Source organism: Mauremys reevesii, linkage group 13 (assembly GCF_016161935.1).
Source record: "Mauremys reevesii isolate NIE-2019 linkage group 13, ASM1616193v1, whole genome shotgun sequence".
Classification (NCBI taxonomy): Eukaryota; Metazoa; Chordata; order Testudines; family Geoemydidae; genus Mauremys; species Mauremys reevesii.
This window is the reverse complement of record NC_052635.1, coordinates 23,462,286-23,477,852: the sequence shown is the minus strand read 5'-3', so window position 1 is coordinate 23,477,852 and position 15,567 is coordinate 23,462,286. Positions and strand designations below refer to the sequence as shown.

At 47.6% G+C, this 15,567-nt stretch overlaps 1 protein-coding gene across 5 annotated transcripts in view; it reads right to left on the bottom strand.

The window, feature by feature from the left end:
- RALY (RALY heterogeneous nuclear ribonucleoprotein) overlaps window positions 1–15,567 on the bottom strand; it is a 285,584-nt gene that overhangs the window by 36,641 nt on the left and 233,376 nt on the right. For all 5 annotated transcript variants that reach the window (XM_039499403.1, XM_039499407.1, XM_039499406.1 and 2 more), the window contains exon 3: window positions 6,584–6,848. In XM_039499403.1, coding sequence (XP_039355337.1) covers window positions 6,584–6,839 — 256 coding nt within the window. In that variant the 5' untranslated portion in view covers window positions 6,840–6,848. The remainder of the gene's footprint in view (window positions 1–6,583; window positions 6,849–15,567) is intronic.

The window sequence follows — 15,567 nt, the reverse complement described above, 5'->3', positions numbered from 1 at the left end:
GTTTTAATTGGTGCTTCTGGTCTCAGCCAGAAGTAAAAATCCCAAAACGAACTGGGCCAGATCCTGAGCTGATGTAATCAGCATAGCTCTGCCGGTTTACCCCAGCTGAGCATCTGGCTCAGTGAGAGTGGCTGTTGTTAAATTAACAGTGTTGCCAACTCTCATGCTTTTATCATGAGTCTGGTAATAGTGCTTTTTCTTAGCACATCTTGTGATTAGGTGAGATTCTCAGCTTTCACTGGAAAAAAGAAAAGAAATGTGTAGCCCTCGTGGCTGCAGAGAAAAGCTTGAAATGTGATCTGAGGGCATCTTCAAAATTAAAAAAAAAAAAAAAAAAAAGGAAAATAAACAGAGCCCTCAAGTTTTCGTCGTTGTTTCTCTTTTACAATCTCATGATTTGTAAGCCAATCTCGTGATTCTGGGGGCTTGACCTGTGGTTTTTGAACACTTGAGTACTGGAAACCTGCCAAGAATGATTGCTTTTGCTTTGACTTCCAGGCCCATTTCTATGTCTCATATCGGCCTGAGTGTAAGTTTGGAGAACCAAAGATCTGATTTCTTTGAGGTGCTGTTTCACTTTCGTAGGTGAATTGAGATGGTCCTGAACCTCAACCCACCCCAAATTTGCCCCCCACCACTAAAAAATAAAATATTACACACCCTTTGAAGAGGCGGCACTCAGAGAATTCCCAGTCAATGCTCCTCCCCCAGAGCATGGCTCAGTGTATTGTGACATGAGAAGATCAGGGGGAACTGAGAGGGGCCACTCATAGAAAAAGAGGACAAGGGGCAGGGAAGGGGACGGTGGCTGGACATGGCAACCAAGGCAAGCTAAGTGGTGCTGGTGGTGGGCACAGGTCACCTGTCCTCTGCCGTCCCTCACCCTGTTGTCAGTTTCTCTCTGTCTATGGAGGTCTAGGAATGGGCATGGATGGCACAAGGAGGTGGCTGAATTTCACTGGCAATTAGCCCTTCCCAGCTGTGTCTGTGGGGCAGCTGAGCCAGATGAGGCGTTCACTCCAGCGAGAAAGCAGGTGGTGATGGCATTGCTGCTCTCTGCCAGAGGCAGGAGGCTATATCCTCTGCCCGGGGCTCTACAGACATCTGCCGTGAAAAGGGAAAGCCGGGAGAGGCTCTTAATTAACATCTGCCAGGTGCCTTCCCTGTCTACCCCTGTTCACCTGTTGGGGAGAGGCTTTGGGGGCTATTTGAGCAGCTGCAACCTCCCCTTTTTGGAAGCCCCCTTTGGGGGCTATTTGAGCAGCTGCCAGGCAGGGACTCTGGCCCACTGTCCTATGGGACTACACTTCCTTTTCTACATGGCCTGCTGTGTGTGAATTTGCAGGATTCCTATGGTCCCCCGATAAGGAAGAGGAGTGAGCTGGAGTCTGGAGAACTGTCAGCTGAGTTCTGGTTGCAGAAAGCTTGTTAGTGGGGATGAGGTAAGAGGGAGACAGTTTTCAATTCCTAGGTGGAGCATGCAGTGCTGCCAGCTATAACAATCATCCTTTCAGTTGCAGGCTGATCTGATCCATGGGGAAATTGCTGAGTGAGAAGAGTAACTCAAGAACCCCGGAATGTCCCAATTTGTGAGTCGCTCCTCTGCTCTGACCTCCCTGCAGGAAGCATGGCTGGGCAACTTTTGCCTATTCGTAGTAAATTCTATGTAACGGTTGCTTCCGATGCATGCATGACCTTCCTCTCCCAACAAGGTCTTGTCCATGAAACTGTGAGTTCTGGTGACCATCGGGGTGACATCTGGAATGGGAGTAAGTGACACTGCAGCTGCATTTCACCTTTGACCTTCAATTCTGCTTCTGCTTTGAAGGGAAGACACAGGAAAAGCAGTTTCCATTGCAGGCCAAAATCTACCTGCTTGAACAAACTCAAGATGGACTTTCACTGGGTAAATAACAACGCAGCCTCTTTAAAACTTATCCAGCATTCAAGTTCTTATTTCAGATTGTCATACTCAAATCAGAGCAAGGCGGGGATGGCTTTCAAATTTCTTATACTAGGTGTCTAGCACTGCTGGTGCCCTCAGCACAACCCGTGCTTGCTGGAGGCTCAGAAATGCCAGTTTTTTGATTAAAAATGCTGTCTGCAGCGCCAATTCTCAGTTTGTACCTGGTGACAAGAGCTCCTCAGCATGTGGCATTTCAGAGCAATGTGCAAAATAAGGATGCAGCTGGGGACTGTTTGTCTCAGGCAACTGGTAATAGGCTAGAGTAAAGCTTGTCAGTGTGGGGGAGACAGAACTTTCTCTGGGGATAGTTCAAGACTGCGGAATGAACTCCCGCTAGAATTAGGGACTATCACAAACCTCACCACTTTCCTTTCCAAGGCCAGGTGCATTTCTTTGACCTTGCCTTCTGTCACATAAACACAGAGCAACAGGTATATTTATTTTTTTTAAAAGCAACTACCAGAACAAGACACTCCTCTGCACATGCTTCTCCCTCCGGGGAGAGGACGAGAGAACAAACAACCTGTGACAGATGTGTAGTCACTTTTCTTGATGAATGGCTGGAAGGCGCTCAGAGGCTATGGTGACAAGCTTGTATAGGGACTTATATAGAACAGAATAGAAGAATAAAGACTTTCACATCTGTCTGTTACTGGCAGAAGCACTATCCTAGACCAGCTGCTGGCATTTCAATCAGTTGGTCAGAGCAGGTCAGCATAACTTGGTGATTAAAACACAAGTGGCTGCTAGGGCCTTTACTACACTAGGGCTCCCATGGCTGCTACGGCACCATCAGTAAAGCTACAACAGGCAGGTCTCCAGTGGAAGTTTTTAAAGAAAAAATTGACACCCAGAAGAGGAAACATGGTCCAATGGGCAGGGCCTGGGACTCAGGAGAATGAGTTTCTATTCCTGGCTCTGCTGCTTCTCAAATGGCAAGAGAGGATAGCCAAGGCCAGATTAATGAGCCAGGAGACAGCTTTGGAAGAGTCTTGGTGTAAATCTGAAATGTCACCAGCAAATGATCGAAGTGGCAACTGATTTACAATGTGGTCCCTCGCTTGTGACTGCTGTCCAGTCACATTATGCATTGTCTCTCCTCTTCCAGAGGTGTAGGAGATGACAGCACTTGCCATGTTATGTTCTGAAATGGTTCAGTACGGGCCATTGCTTCTGGCGTAGGTTGAAACCTGGAAGTTATTTTGAGGGGTCAGCAATTAGGTGTTTGTTTGGGATATTAGCATTATCCCAGAATCCTTTCCAGTGCGCTTTGGGATTGAAGAGGACTCCTTAAGAGCTTTAGCCTTATCCCAAGAAGGTTTGGGGGATTTCAGCTGTGTCTTTGGAAAGTTCTGGAGGTGCTCATGAAGTGATAAATCCAGGTCAGCCATGGTTCCATTGTACTCACAGACTGTGTGCGTGTGTATCTCCAGATTTTGGGTGGGGGTATATGTGCCAGAATGGGCAACCATTGGATGGGTGTTCATTTATATGTTCCAGGTTTAATACTCATCGCAGCATTGAGCTGCTTGTCCAGAAAATTGGTATGTGAACTGCCTGCTCAGACTGGTGTGCAATATTTAGCGGGCAGGTACACCAGCCAAGAGTTGCTATTTGAAGTGTGTGTGCATTGGCAGCCCATGTGCTTGTGAGTTTTTGGACAAGGGTAGTCCTTGCTTGTACTTTTTCCACATCTTTTCCAGATGAACTTTAGAAGTCAGACTTCTATCCAAGGTTACACTCAAGTACTTCAAACAAGGCTCATTTCAGACTGTTGACTGAGAAAGGAGACATGAAGTGGTTCCTTGACGGCTTTGTTGTTTCGGTGAAAGGCTATTAGCAAGGTTTCGGAGGCACTGGGATGGAGTTTCCAGTACTGAGGTTGGCAGAGAGGATGTTGCTGCTGGTGGTAAGGTCTTTGCCTTGTGGCACAACAGGAACGCCATTGGCACAGATGAATTTATGCCAAGTTTTATCAGGTAAGTTGCTAATGTAGATGTCGAATAGTGAAGGATCCAGCACAGATTCTTGAAGTAGACTATCACAGAGGGTGCATGCTTTGCTGATATACCCACTGAACAGGAAATCGTATCTATGGTTGTTCAACATAGTGGCCAGGAGTCATATAGTGCTATGGCATCTGATAACCTTTGATTCCTAAAGCGATAGCCCATATCTCCATACCATGTTGTATGCAGTGGAGAAATCTATCAGCACTGGTCCAGTTTTTAGATTCCACCTGAAGCCCGCCTCAGTGTGACCAGTAATGGCGAGAACCTAGTCGCAGAAACTTCATCCCAGTCTGAAACCAGCCTATTGCTTTGGCAGGATGACCTCAAACATAGGGGTGAGAAGGCCAGTGAAACCCTATCCATTAACAGGTGAATTGTGGAGAGGAGTGATATTGGGCCACAGCTGGTTTCCCATGTTTGTGATGTCAGTGACTATCACCTCACACCAGTATTTTGGGATCTTTTCTGTCAAATATATGGCAGTGAATACATCTGCCAACTATCCTCTTCTCTTTGCTTCCAAATTCTTGAGGAATTTGGGATATATCATCCTTGCCAGAAGCGTTCCCATTTTTAGTGGTGATGTGGGCCTTGATTATTTCTTCTCTAGAGTCTGGGGCTGAGAGTGAAGTGCCGAGGCTTTGTCAGACATTAGGAAGTGCTCTCTCTGAACCTTCTGTCTAGTCAGTTTGTCAGTTCTGGTCGTTGAATTCCAGAGAAGGTGTGAGGTGACTGCATTAGCTGTCATTTTCGATTGATGGTATTTTGCTGGGTCAGCAACTCCAAGCACATGGAGGAGTGCCCAAGCTTTGCGACTGCAACGAGTGAAGTCAAGACCCTCCACTGTCTCATTCCATCTTCTCAGGCGCACAGAGTTCAACGGTTCTATTAGTGCTTTTGCTGCATCTGGATCACTGCTCTTCTCACACTTTTTAAAGAGTGCCTCTGTCTCTGGCAGCCAGCAAGGAGTACAGACCTCGCCATAGCCACGAGGAATGTGTTTCACAGTAGCTTTGATAAGAAGGTGAATGAGGTCATAATATTCTAGGAAAAACTAGATATGCTGCATCCTGTGCTTAACTGCTGTGGTACATGCAACCAGGGCTTTGGAGCTGTGCTCTGGCTCTGCTCCAGCTCCAGGCAAAAACCTGCAGCTTCACTGCTCCGGAGCTGCTCCACGCTCCAGCTCTGGGCTCTGCTCCAAAGCCCTGCATGCAACCCAGTTTGCTTTGCAGAAATTCTAGCACCATTTCAGCATTGATTCAATCAGCAGAACTCCACAGCTGACCTGCATAATGGTGGAGTGGTGTTGGCTGCAAGGAAAGTTTCCAAGCACTGTTTGTAAAGCTTGCAGGAGGACATCAATATTGTCCTTCATCAGAAAACAGAGGGCTGGGTTTTGTTTAGTGACTGAGTGAAAATTCCCTACTTGTTTAGGGTTGTAAAGAAGGTAGACATCTACAAGTGAGGCCCAGTTTGTGAGTTGCTCACCAGCTGTATCATTTCTGCTATAGCCCCATTGCGAGTGGTGGCTATTAAAGTCACCAGGGTACACAGGTGGGTGGGGAAAAGGTGGTGATTTTGGCTCCTGCCATTCAAGATTTGGAGATTTGTGGATGTTTGTTATGGTCAGTCGGTTCTCTGATTCTTATTACAGCAATAGAGTTTCCCCTGGTCTTGGATTCCTCCAGGACTGCAACATTTTTAAGACCACGGCTGATGGATGTGGCAAGGCTGTACTTTGCGCTGTTCATAGTGGCAATGAGTTCATAGCCATACATTTAGTATCTTGCAGCTTGCTCAGACTCCACAGCATGAGTTTCTTGTAGAACAGCAACATCAATGTTAGTCACCTAAGAACTCGTCAAAGACAGTCACCCTTAGTATGCGACAGATCATCCACATTAAGTTGATCTACACATAGAGCTGATCCTGCAGTTCCTCAAGGCTGCTTCAGACAAGGAATCTTAATAAATGTCACAGGACAAGACAACAGCCTTCATGTGGGGCTCTGTTGCATGTTATTGGCTAACATAATGCATTTTGCTGACCTCCTGGTATGATTGTCTCTGCCACTGATCTCCTGTATTACCTTGGGTGAGTCACTTTACTGACCTGTATCCGTGTTTCCCACCCCACCCTTTCTCAGTTTAGTTTCCGAGCAGTTCAGGACAGCTCACTCGATGTATGTGGAGTGCCTAGCACAACAGAGCCCTGATCTTAGTTTGGGCCTCTAGGTGTGACCAGAATATAAATAATAACAACAAGACCTTTTGCTTCTATGACTTATAAACTCTATTTCCCACCCACTGTGATAAATAAAATAAAATAAATACAGATAGATTCTAAATGACACACACATGGATTGAGAACAATCTATTTTTCTCCAGGCAAACTCCCTGACAGATGTAGAATGAATTGCATATGCTATGCAGAAGTTATTTAACATCAGCTACAGTAGAGAAATGTATTAAAGAAAGACATGTGATTGTTCATGGGCCTGTGCTTTCAGGTCTCCCCTCTAACAGCTTCTGCAACTGCAGCTCATGACACGAGTATGTGCCTTGACTACAAGGAGTAGAAAGAGGACATGAGGACTCCTTACCCAGCGTCTGCCCAGCAAGTATTCGTCCGTTCTCCCCCAGGACAGCGGCCCGTGCATGCCTCTCGTTCGAGTACTGTACGAACGCATAGCCCTTGTGAACGGAGCAGCCCACCACTCTGCCATACTTGGAGAAAATGGTCTCCACATCTGATTTCTTGACGACGGCTGTGTTGAGATTCCCAATGAAGACTCTGGAGTTGATGGACTTGGGGTCGTTCTTGTTTGTGATGTTGCTTGTCTGCACCTTCAATGACATCTTGAACACCTGGAAAAACAAACCAGGAGAGTCAGGAAGGGTGTGACATGCTAGAGGGAACAGCATGAATGTAATAAAAATGGGGGACAGAGAGAGAAGGAGTTTGGGATTACAACCCTTCGTCACACTGCAAACCAATAAACAACCCCATCACTTCATGCAGCAATTTGTGGGGACTGCAGGTGCCCCCAGACCTATGGCTGGAATATCAGCTGCAGAAGGAAGAGGCTACGCTGCAGTTCTGCACCCCGGAATTGTATTTGAGGGGTTTGCATGTGACAACCCCACCACCTGGTTCCACCCATGTAAACTTTGATTACTCCAGTTCCCTGTGGGTAGAGTAGATTGTCCCTATGCCATTCCTTTCACCCAGTTCTGGTCCTTCTCATTCAATGGAAACTTCAGCCTATTGTCTGCAGTGCATATTTTGCTGAGCTGCTGTAGAACTACACTATTCAGCAGGATGCTTTTGTCTGCCACTTAGACTGTACCTGAACATGCATAGTAGTACTGTAAGCTATTCTCAATATGCAATGCGGTGCCTGCCTTGGAACACCATTGGGCATGTAAGATTCACATTTCCCACTATCTCTCCCGACTCGTACATTATTCAATCTGTACAGCTTTGTACTTTGCATTAGAAAGCCAAACAGAGCCGGCAGCCAGACTTTAACTTTCATTTTCTTTTCTACAACACAAAGTCAACATAACCAGTGCCAGCTCAGCACTGAGCTGGTGTCACTAAAACGAATACCAGGGTTTGGCTCATTTTTCCTCCAGTGCCCTACAGCCTCCGCCTTCCCTGGTGAATCCTGCTCCAGGCTGGTGCAGAGATGTGGTGAAGCCAATCCCACGTCTTCTGTTGGCTGTGTGTCTGCTAGTGTTTACAGAAGTCTGAAGTAGACTCTGAGTGCATCCGAGAAAGCACTGAACGCCCGCAGCTCTCACTGGAGTTGACCGAGTTCTGGTTACTCAACGCTTCTCAGGATCAGGGACTAAAAATCAGTCACCAGGGCCTGTGCCAGGAATATTTCAATTTGCTCCAGAGTGAGATTGCTTTGTGTGTAAGATCCTGCAAGCATCATTTCCTAGACTAAAGGTTTGATACTAGTTATCAGAGCTACAAGCTATAATCTGGGCATTTTAGATAAAACGTATCCGTCATCTGACTCACTTTCTTTCATCTATAAAGACTGTACAGGGACATCAAGAGGTTTTTCTGGCTTCTGGTAACCACGGGAACAGGGTCTGTGATGTTGTGAATACCCCCCCACGAAGTCTGTGTGTGTCCCGATTTAGTTTTTCTGCACTTTACTTTGCATGTTTGATGGTTTATAAATTATTTAAAATAAAAATAACAATAATTAAAAATAATGAAAGATCTCATTGCAGGATTCTGTTCCCCTGCACTCTGAGTCTGATTTCAAATTACTTAAAGAAAAAGTCACTGCAGCTTTTCCACAACTAGCTCAAAATGAAACTCCAAGGGTTGGTTTCTGAGTGCTCTCAAATGGATGCTCTGGGGAGGAGGGGGCTGTGACCTCGCCCTCTCATGCACCTATGGAGGGGCCACTTATTTAGGTCCCTACACGTGGATTTTTGCAGGCAAACGTTAAGCTGTCCATTCTCCTTTGGCATAATTCCTTTCTGTCATGCGATCCCTGCCCTGAGTCTTCACGTGCTGAACAGAGTGAAGTTAAGTGCTCCACTCTGGGATCCTGTAGCTGAAATGATACACAGGCATTCCATACCACAGCTGGAATCGCTCAGCAGCGCAGATTATGAGATGTGACCACATACTCACTGTGTGCTGAAATCCCCTTGGATTCTCCTAATTGACTCAGCTACCAGAGGTACTTGTAATGCCCAGGTGAGTCTTGCTAGTCACACAGACTATCCAATGCAGGTTTTGCACAGTATTTAAATGTCTCTGGAGGCACAACTAGGACTAGATTGTGTCATCTAGGCACAGACCTGAACGGAGGATGTGAAACCTGCTCTCCATGGCATTCCCAGCCAGCTCTGTGGCTGATGTGAAGGGGAGAGAACAGGGTAGTGGACCCTCCTCCTTCCCCATCCGATTTGCAGTGAAGTGAGTCTGCACGGCCCCAAAGTGGAGAGACTCTGCTTGTTCCAAGCCCTTGTGTGAGACGTGTGCAACAGACAGGAGCCGCCTCTCTCCACAAGGGTTAGTCTTAACCTGACCCAGAGGAGTCAGACACCTCTGCACAATGTATTAAATGTCCACCAGTGAGTTCAGTTGCTTCTCATAGCACAGGGGCCAGTCTTTTTCCCTTCCTGAATCCTGTGAATGTAAAACTATCTGAGTCCCGATTCCTAGCCAGGTGAAATATAAGAGTTAGCTAGTAATCCGGTTGTGCATATATTATTTGGGTAAAGCACACACCAGCATCGCACCAGGCATTCTCCACACCGTGACAATTCCTTCACTGCTTGCTCACGTTCTTCTAAGGAGCTCAGATACCAAAATGATGATCATGATATAAAGACAAAAATAGATAGACAGAAAGCATGGTGTATATGGGGATGAATAGACAGACAGCAATGTGTATATGGGGAAAGATAGATTTTTACATTTATCCATATTTTTTGCATCATAAAGAGAACCCCCACCCCAGCAGATAGAAGTAGCTGCCTGGGAAAAAATACAGGAACTGAACATATTTGCACACTCTCGTAATACATCCCAGCGACTTGGTTGACAGGGCAGTCTGCTTGGAAGCCAAAACTACTGGTTGTAGTAAATAATTTGTGAATTCAAAGGGCAGATGGTAGAACAGGGATCGGCAACCTTTGGCATGCGGCCCGCCAGGGTAAGCACACTGGTGGGCCGGGCCAGTTTGTTTATCTGCCGCATCCGCAGGTTCGGCCGATCGCGGCTCCCACTGGCCGCGGTTCGCCGCTCCAGGCCAATGGAGGCGGCAGGAAGCGGCAGCCAGCACATCCCTCGGCCCTCGCTGCTTGCCAAAGGTTGCCGATCCCTGTGGTAGAATTTAGACTATAATGGGGTTATCAGTTTATTTTGGTTTCCCATCCCGTCAGTTCTGGCCCCTTTGAAATTTGATTTGGTTTGGATTTCATTGAACACAAACTGCAACCCAGTCAAAAATGCCTGGCGTCAGCTGAATTCATAACAAGTTTTGAATGGTTTTGAAATCACAGCTCAGCCCCTTGTCGCTCTGGCCCCAAATCAGCAGGGTGCTTAAGCATCTGAGTAGGGAAAGTTAGGCATGTGCTTAAATTCATGCTGAATCAAGATTGATGCCCTGGGTCTGGGTTTGCCTTATGAAGCTTTGGCTGAGTTTGTAATGAGACCTGGGATGTTTGGCTTGCTTTGGGGGTTTGTAATATATATTTTGCAAAGTTCTACTCTGAATTTTCTTGAGGCTGGAAACAAGAAGTCCCAGTTAGCTAACTACCCTCACACAGAGGCCATGGGCTGGGGCTGCCTGATTGTCTGCAATGCTCTTTTTGGTTTGGGGTGAACATGTCATTGATTCATCTGTTGCTTCCCCAGCACATCTGCATCGGGTGCCATGTCCTCATTACAATCTCTGTCTCAGATATTCTTGAATTTCAGCATCTGATATGTTTCCATTCTGTCTTGTCAGCCTTATTCCTGTGACACCCTGTATGGAGCAGAGCCATTTCTCACTCCAGGAGCTTCTCTTTTCATCTGACTCTGAGCTGATTGATTGCAAATCCCTCCTGGTCACTTGTAAAAAGCCCCAGTGAATTTGTTGGCGTTCACTCAGTTCCTGGTGAATTATAGTTCACACCACAAAACAACAGCTTTCTTCTTGCAGGTCCAGACAAGTAGCAATCTCAGCTACATAACAACGTGCAGCATGGAATAAAAACAATACCATAACGTTGCTTCACTGGCTAATGGGTTTTGGTCACCAAGGGTGAAATTCACCCCTCTGCAAAGGGTAGCATGAGGCCTAGGCACCAAGTACTTCTCACATAAGCTCTAGTTTGGGGAGCTAAGTGTGAACAGGCCTTGTGTGGATGCTCTGCACAAGGGTGAATTTCATCCTAAAGGAACAGTTATTGATGCACTTCCCTGCCATTAGGCTACCTGTGAGTGAGGGTTTGTGGAAAGCGGTTACCATATTCTACTGCTGTTCAGTGGCCCACCTGGAAGGAGTTGGTGACTGAAGTTTGTTTCCCAGTGAGTAGGTGTTAACATCAGTTATCACCGCCTGCCTCGCAGTGCCAGTCTCCTCAGAGAGACCAAGAGTTCAATGTGCCATGGACCCCTGAAATCCTCTCCCAGACCAAGAGTTGGTCCCTCCACAGCAGGACTCAGGCAGGTTGGGAGGGATGGAGTCGAGATAAGATTATATGGCAGCTGCCTGTGCTGTTCCTGCCCTGAGGGCTCCAGTCTCCAGCGATGTCAGTTTTACACTCTGCAGAGTTTTGCCAACACTAAATACATTTAGAAAAAATGGTCTTAAAAAAGGAAAGCCAGTTCCCAACAAGCACAGAGCAAGCAGAGCCTCTGTACATCATCACGCTCCGTGGCATAGAGTGGGGATCGTGTCTCCCCGGGTTGCAGGGTTCAGAGGCTGTCTGTGAGGGAGAGGACTCTGCCCCAGCCATGGGAGAACCGCTGCCGGCTATACTGTGCTTACCAGGATTCTAGTCTAGCACTTAGGGTTTCAGTGAGATGCTCTGGTGGGGAATCTAGTTCAATGTTGAAATCCATTTTTATTCATAAATCAAAGCTTTAAAAATAATATAGAAAAGCTTTTACCTGCTGGTACTTAATGAAAGTTTAGGGCCCCATTTGTAAAGTGACGTCAATCCAGCTCCTGCCATGACGGCTGTATCGTTAATGCACGGCGAGCACCTTTTCAAAATGTTTATATCGCGCAAAACAAATAAAAGTCAGTGCTTGCACCCAGGGTTTTGCACTTGCAATCAGCCAGGAGCTCAGTTTTGTGGCTGCAGATGATGACATTTAGGCGTCAAACTCCCTGTTCTGCTGCCTCAGGCAGTCTGATGTCTCTCTAGTCCTGCTTTTACATTTCAGTGGCAGAGCTTGTGAATTCAATCTCCCTAAATGCCTAGCGCGGAAACTAGCCGAGTTGTCGATGAACAGCAGGTGTCACTGTTACCTTGGGAACAGACAGGCTGTCAGCCACTCAGTGACTTGGCTATTAACTAACTCCAATCCATTTTCCATAACCCTAAGCCATGCTGCTCCGATTTCCTTGCCTGTGGTATTCCAGAGACAGCAGCTGAGAAAAGGACTCATCTCTCAAAACAAGGGGGAAGGCTGAATTGACAGCTCTGTGAAATTAAATCTCTAGCCCTGCTCTATCCGCCTGACATCACGCCTGTTGCGGGTGGTTGCCGAGCACATACAAAGATGACAGCAGTCCGGTGATAGCCTGATTTTTCTCTCCCTCTTTCCAGAAGCAGGTTTGATTTTGGGGAACATATTACTGCAGGTTTCATACATATTGTATGCTACTTCCATGGGAAAAGCCAGCTCAGAGAGATGGAACATGAAATCTCTGTCTCAGAATTTCACTTTAGAGTACGGGGGAGAGGAAATGTACCCTTGCTGCGTATGCCAGACTGGTGACCTTACACGGACAGAGCCCCTTTCCTCCCAAAGCACTTTCCAAACCAAACGCGCTGCTACAAAGGAGACATCAACCTCCGCTGAAATGCAGCTGCCTCTGCCAAAATGCAGCGCCTGCTTAGCAGAGCCCACCAGCTCCACACGGTCACGCTTCCTTCTTCTTCCTATGTTGTCAAACTCTCCTGACCCAGCCCTTTAATTTAAAAAGCACAAAGGAAGAGACAGTCCAGTCCTTTCGTCATTTAAAACCGTATTATACCAGCGCTTGGAAATATGGCATAGGGAACAATCCTTTACTGGGTGCAGTGGGAGGCACTTGGTGGCTTAATACATCATTTCCTCCTTTACCCTCTTTGATTCTATTAACCCAACACTAAGATTGGAAACACTATACCTGCTAGATTGCACCCTTAACAAGCTGGACATGGTTTGGGTTTGTATGATTACATTTCTCTTTTCACTCCTGGAGCTTAAAATAGCCAAAGGTTTGTTTTCTTTAAGAACATAAGAGTGGCCATACTGGGTCTGATCAAAGGTCCATCTAGCCCAGAATCCTGTCTTCCAACAGTGGCCAATGCCAGGTGCCCCAGAGGGAATGAACAGAACAGGTAATCATCAAATGATCCATCCCCTGTCACCCATTCCCAGCTTCTGGCAAACAGAGGCTAGGGACACCATCCCTGCCTATCCTGGCTAATAGCCATGGACCTATCCTCCATGAATGTATCTAGTTCTTTTTTGAACCCCATTATAGTCTTGGCCTTCACAACATCCACTGGCAAAGAGTTCCACAGGTTGACTGGGCGTTGTGTGAAGAAATACTTCCTTTTGTTTGTTTAAACCTGCTGCCTATTAATTTCATTTGGTGCCCCCTACTTCTTGTGTTATGATAAGGAGTAAACAACACTTCCTTATTTACTTTCTCCACACCAGTCATGATTTTATAGACCTCTATCATATCCCCCCTTAGTCATCTCTTTTCCAAGCTGAAAAGTCCCAGTCTTATTAATCTCTCCTCATATGGAAACTGTTCCATACCCCTAATCATTTTTGTTGCCCTTTTCTGAACCGTTTCCAATTCCAATATATCTTTTCTGAGATGGGGCGACCACAACTGCATGCATATTTAAAATGTGGGCATACCATGAATTTATATAGAGGCAATGTGGTATTTTCTGTCTCATTATCTATCCCTTTGCTATGATTCCCAACACTGGAGAGAGGGACAAGCTTTTGAGCTTACACAGAAGTGTCAAAGTTCTCACAGTGCTTTACTCAGGTCCATCATTATCAGCACAGCAGACTTGGGGAAACTGAGGAATAGAGACGTTAAGGGCCAAACTTTTCAAGTGCTCACCAATTCTGGTGGCCCAGTTTGAGATATCTAGGGCCTGCTTCTCAGAAAGTGCTGAGCAGCCACTGAGACCCCTTTGGAAAATTTGGGTCCTCAGGCCTTGTCCTACTTCTGCTGCCTTCCAAATCGAATGCTTGGGGTCCTGGAATACATCCCATTGTCTTTACTCTTTGCATACTCCAGGCTTAGAGTCTGATTCTGATTTCACTTAAACCAGCACGAAACTGGGGTCAATGGAGTTACTCTTGATTTACCCCATGTGTGTGAGAGGAAAACCAGTCGCGAGGGCGAAGAGTTTGAATTCACTTAGTTCTCAACTATCGGCTGGTGCCCTGCCTGTGAACTGTAGGTTTTAGCTCCTCTGCCCTAAGCAAAGCAGGGCTTGGTTATTAGCCATCATCTAGGATTCCTGGAGAAGCGAAGGGAAGATGCTGATACTTCTCTCAGTGATTCGGACTAGTTAGTCGATCAGCCTTTTTTTGCCTCTGGCCTCCGATAAAAGGTCCTGCCTTAGGAAAATGCCTTTGGCAACTGCAGGGAGAGAAAGAGTTTTCCCCACACACCAGAAATCCCAAGGAGCGGGACTGCTGATCAATAGGACTGGGGAGCACAAAGGGCCACAGGGACTAGCACATGATGAACTGTGACCTTCACCGTGTCCCATGCATGTGCTCAGGCACTCTCCATGGAAGGAGGGAGGTTACTGTCTTAATACAGCTGCAGCTCCAGTATGAATGGCTTTTCTCCCTCTGTCACATTCTTTATCCCAGGAAAGCAAGCTTGCCTTGCTTCAGGATGTTCCTTACTGCTTGGCAGCTGCTGAGTGAGTTGGAGGGGTGGGTGGGGGTGGTCTCAGCCTACAGATAGCCTACACCAGCATTACCTAGGAAGATAGGAACAGCCAGACTGGATCAGATCAATGATCCAGCCCAGGGCCGCCCAGAGGGGGGGGGCAAGAGGGGCAATTTGCCCCAGGCCCCGAGCCCCACAGGGGCCCCCACGAGAGTTTTTCAAGGCTCCGGGGGGCCCTCACTCGCTCCGGGGGGCCCGGAAAACTCTTGCGGGGCCGGGCGCAGGAGCTTCTTCGCTCCCGGTCTTCGCCGGCGGGGGGTCCTTCCGCTCCGGGGCGGAAGGACCCCCCGCTGGCGAATTACCGCCGAAGACGGAGCGGGACCCGCCGCCGAAGTTCAGCTCGGTCTTCGGCGGTAATTCGGCGGCGGGGGGCCCTTCCCTTCCGAGACCCGCCGCCGAAGTGCCCCGAAGACCCGCGGCGGGCCCCCCCCCGCTGCCGAATTACCGCCGAAGACCGGGCTGCACTTCGGCGGCGAATCCGGCTTCGGTGGTAATTCGGCGGCGGGGGGTCCCGCCGCGGGTCTTCGGGGCACTTCGGCGGTGGGTCCCGGAACGGAAGGGCCCCCCGCCGCCGAAGACCCCGGGCCCCCGGAATCCTCTGGGCGGCCCTGATCCAGCCAGACAAGGTTTCTGTCTCTGACAGTGGCCAGCACCTGATGTTTCATAGGCTTGGTCTACATTACAGACTTATGTCGGTGTAACAATGTCACACAAAATCCACTCTCCTGAGCGACACAGTTATACCATCCAAATTCCTGGTGTGGATTGCACTATGTCAATGGGAGGGCTTCTCCTATCGACATAGCTACTGCCTCCTGGGGAACTGGAGCACCTACACTTCACAGTAGTGCTATATGTGTTCCAGAGGAAGATGCAAGGAACCCTGCTGCAGGTTGTTATATGAT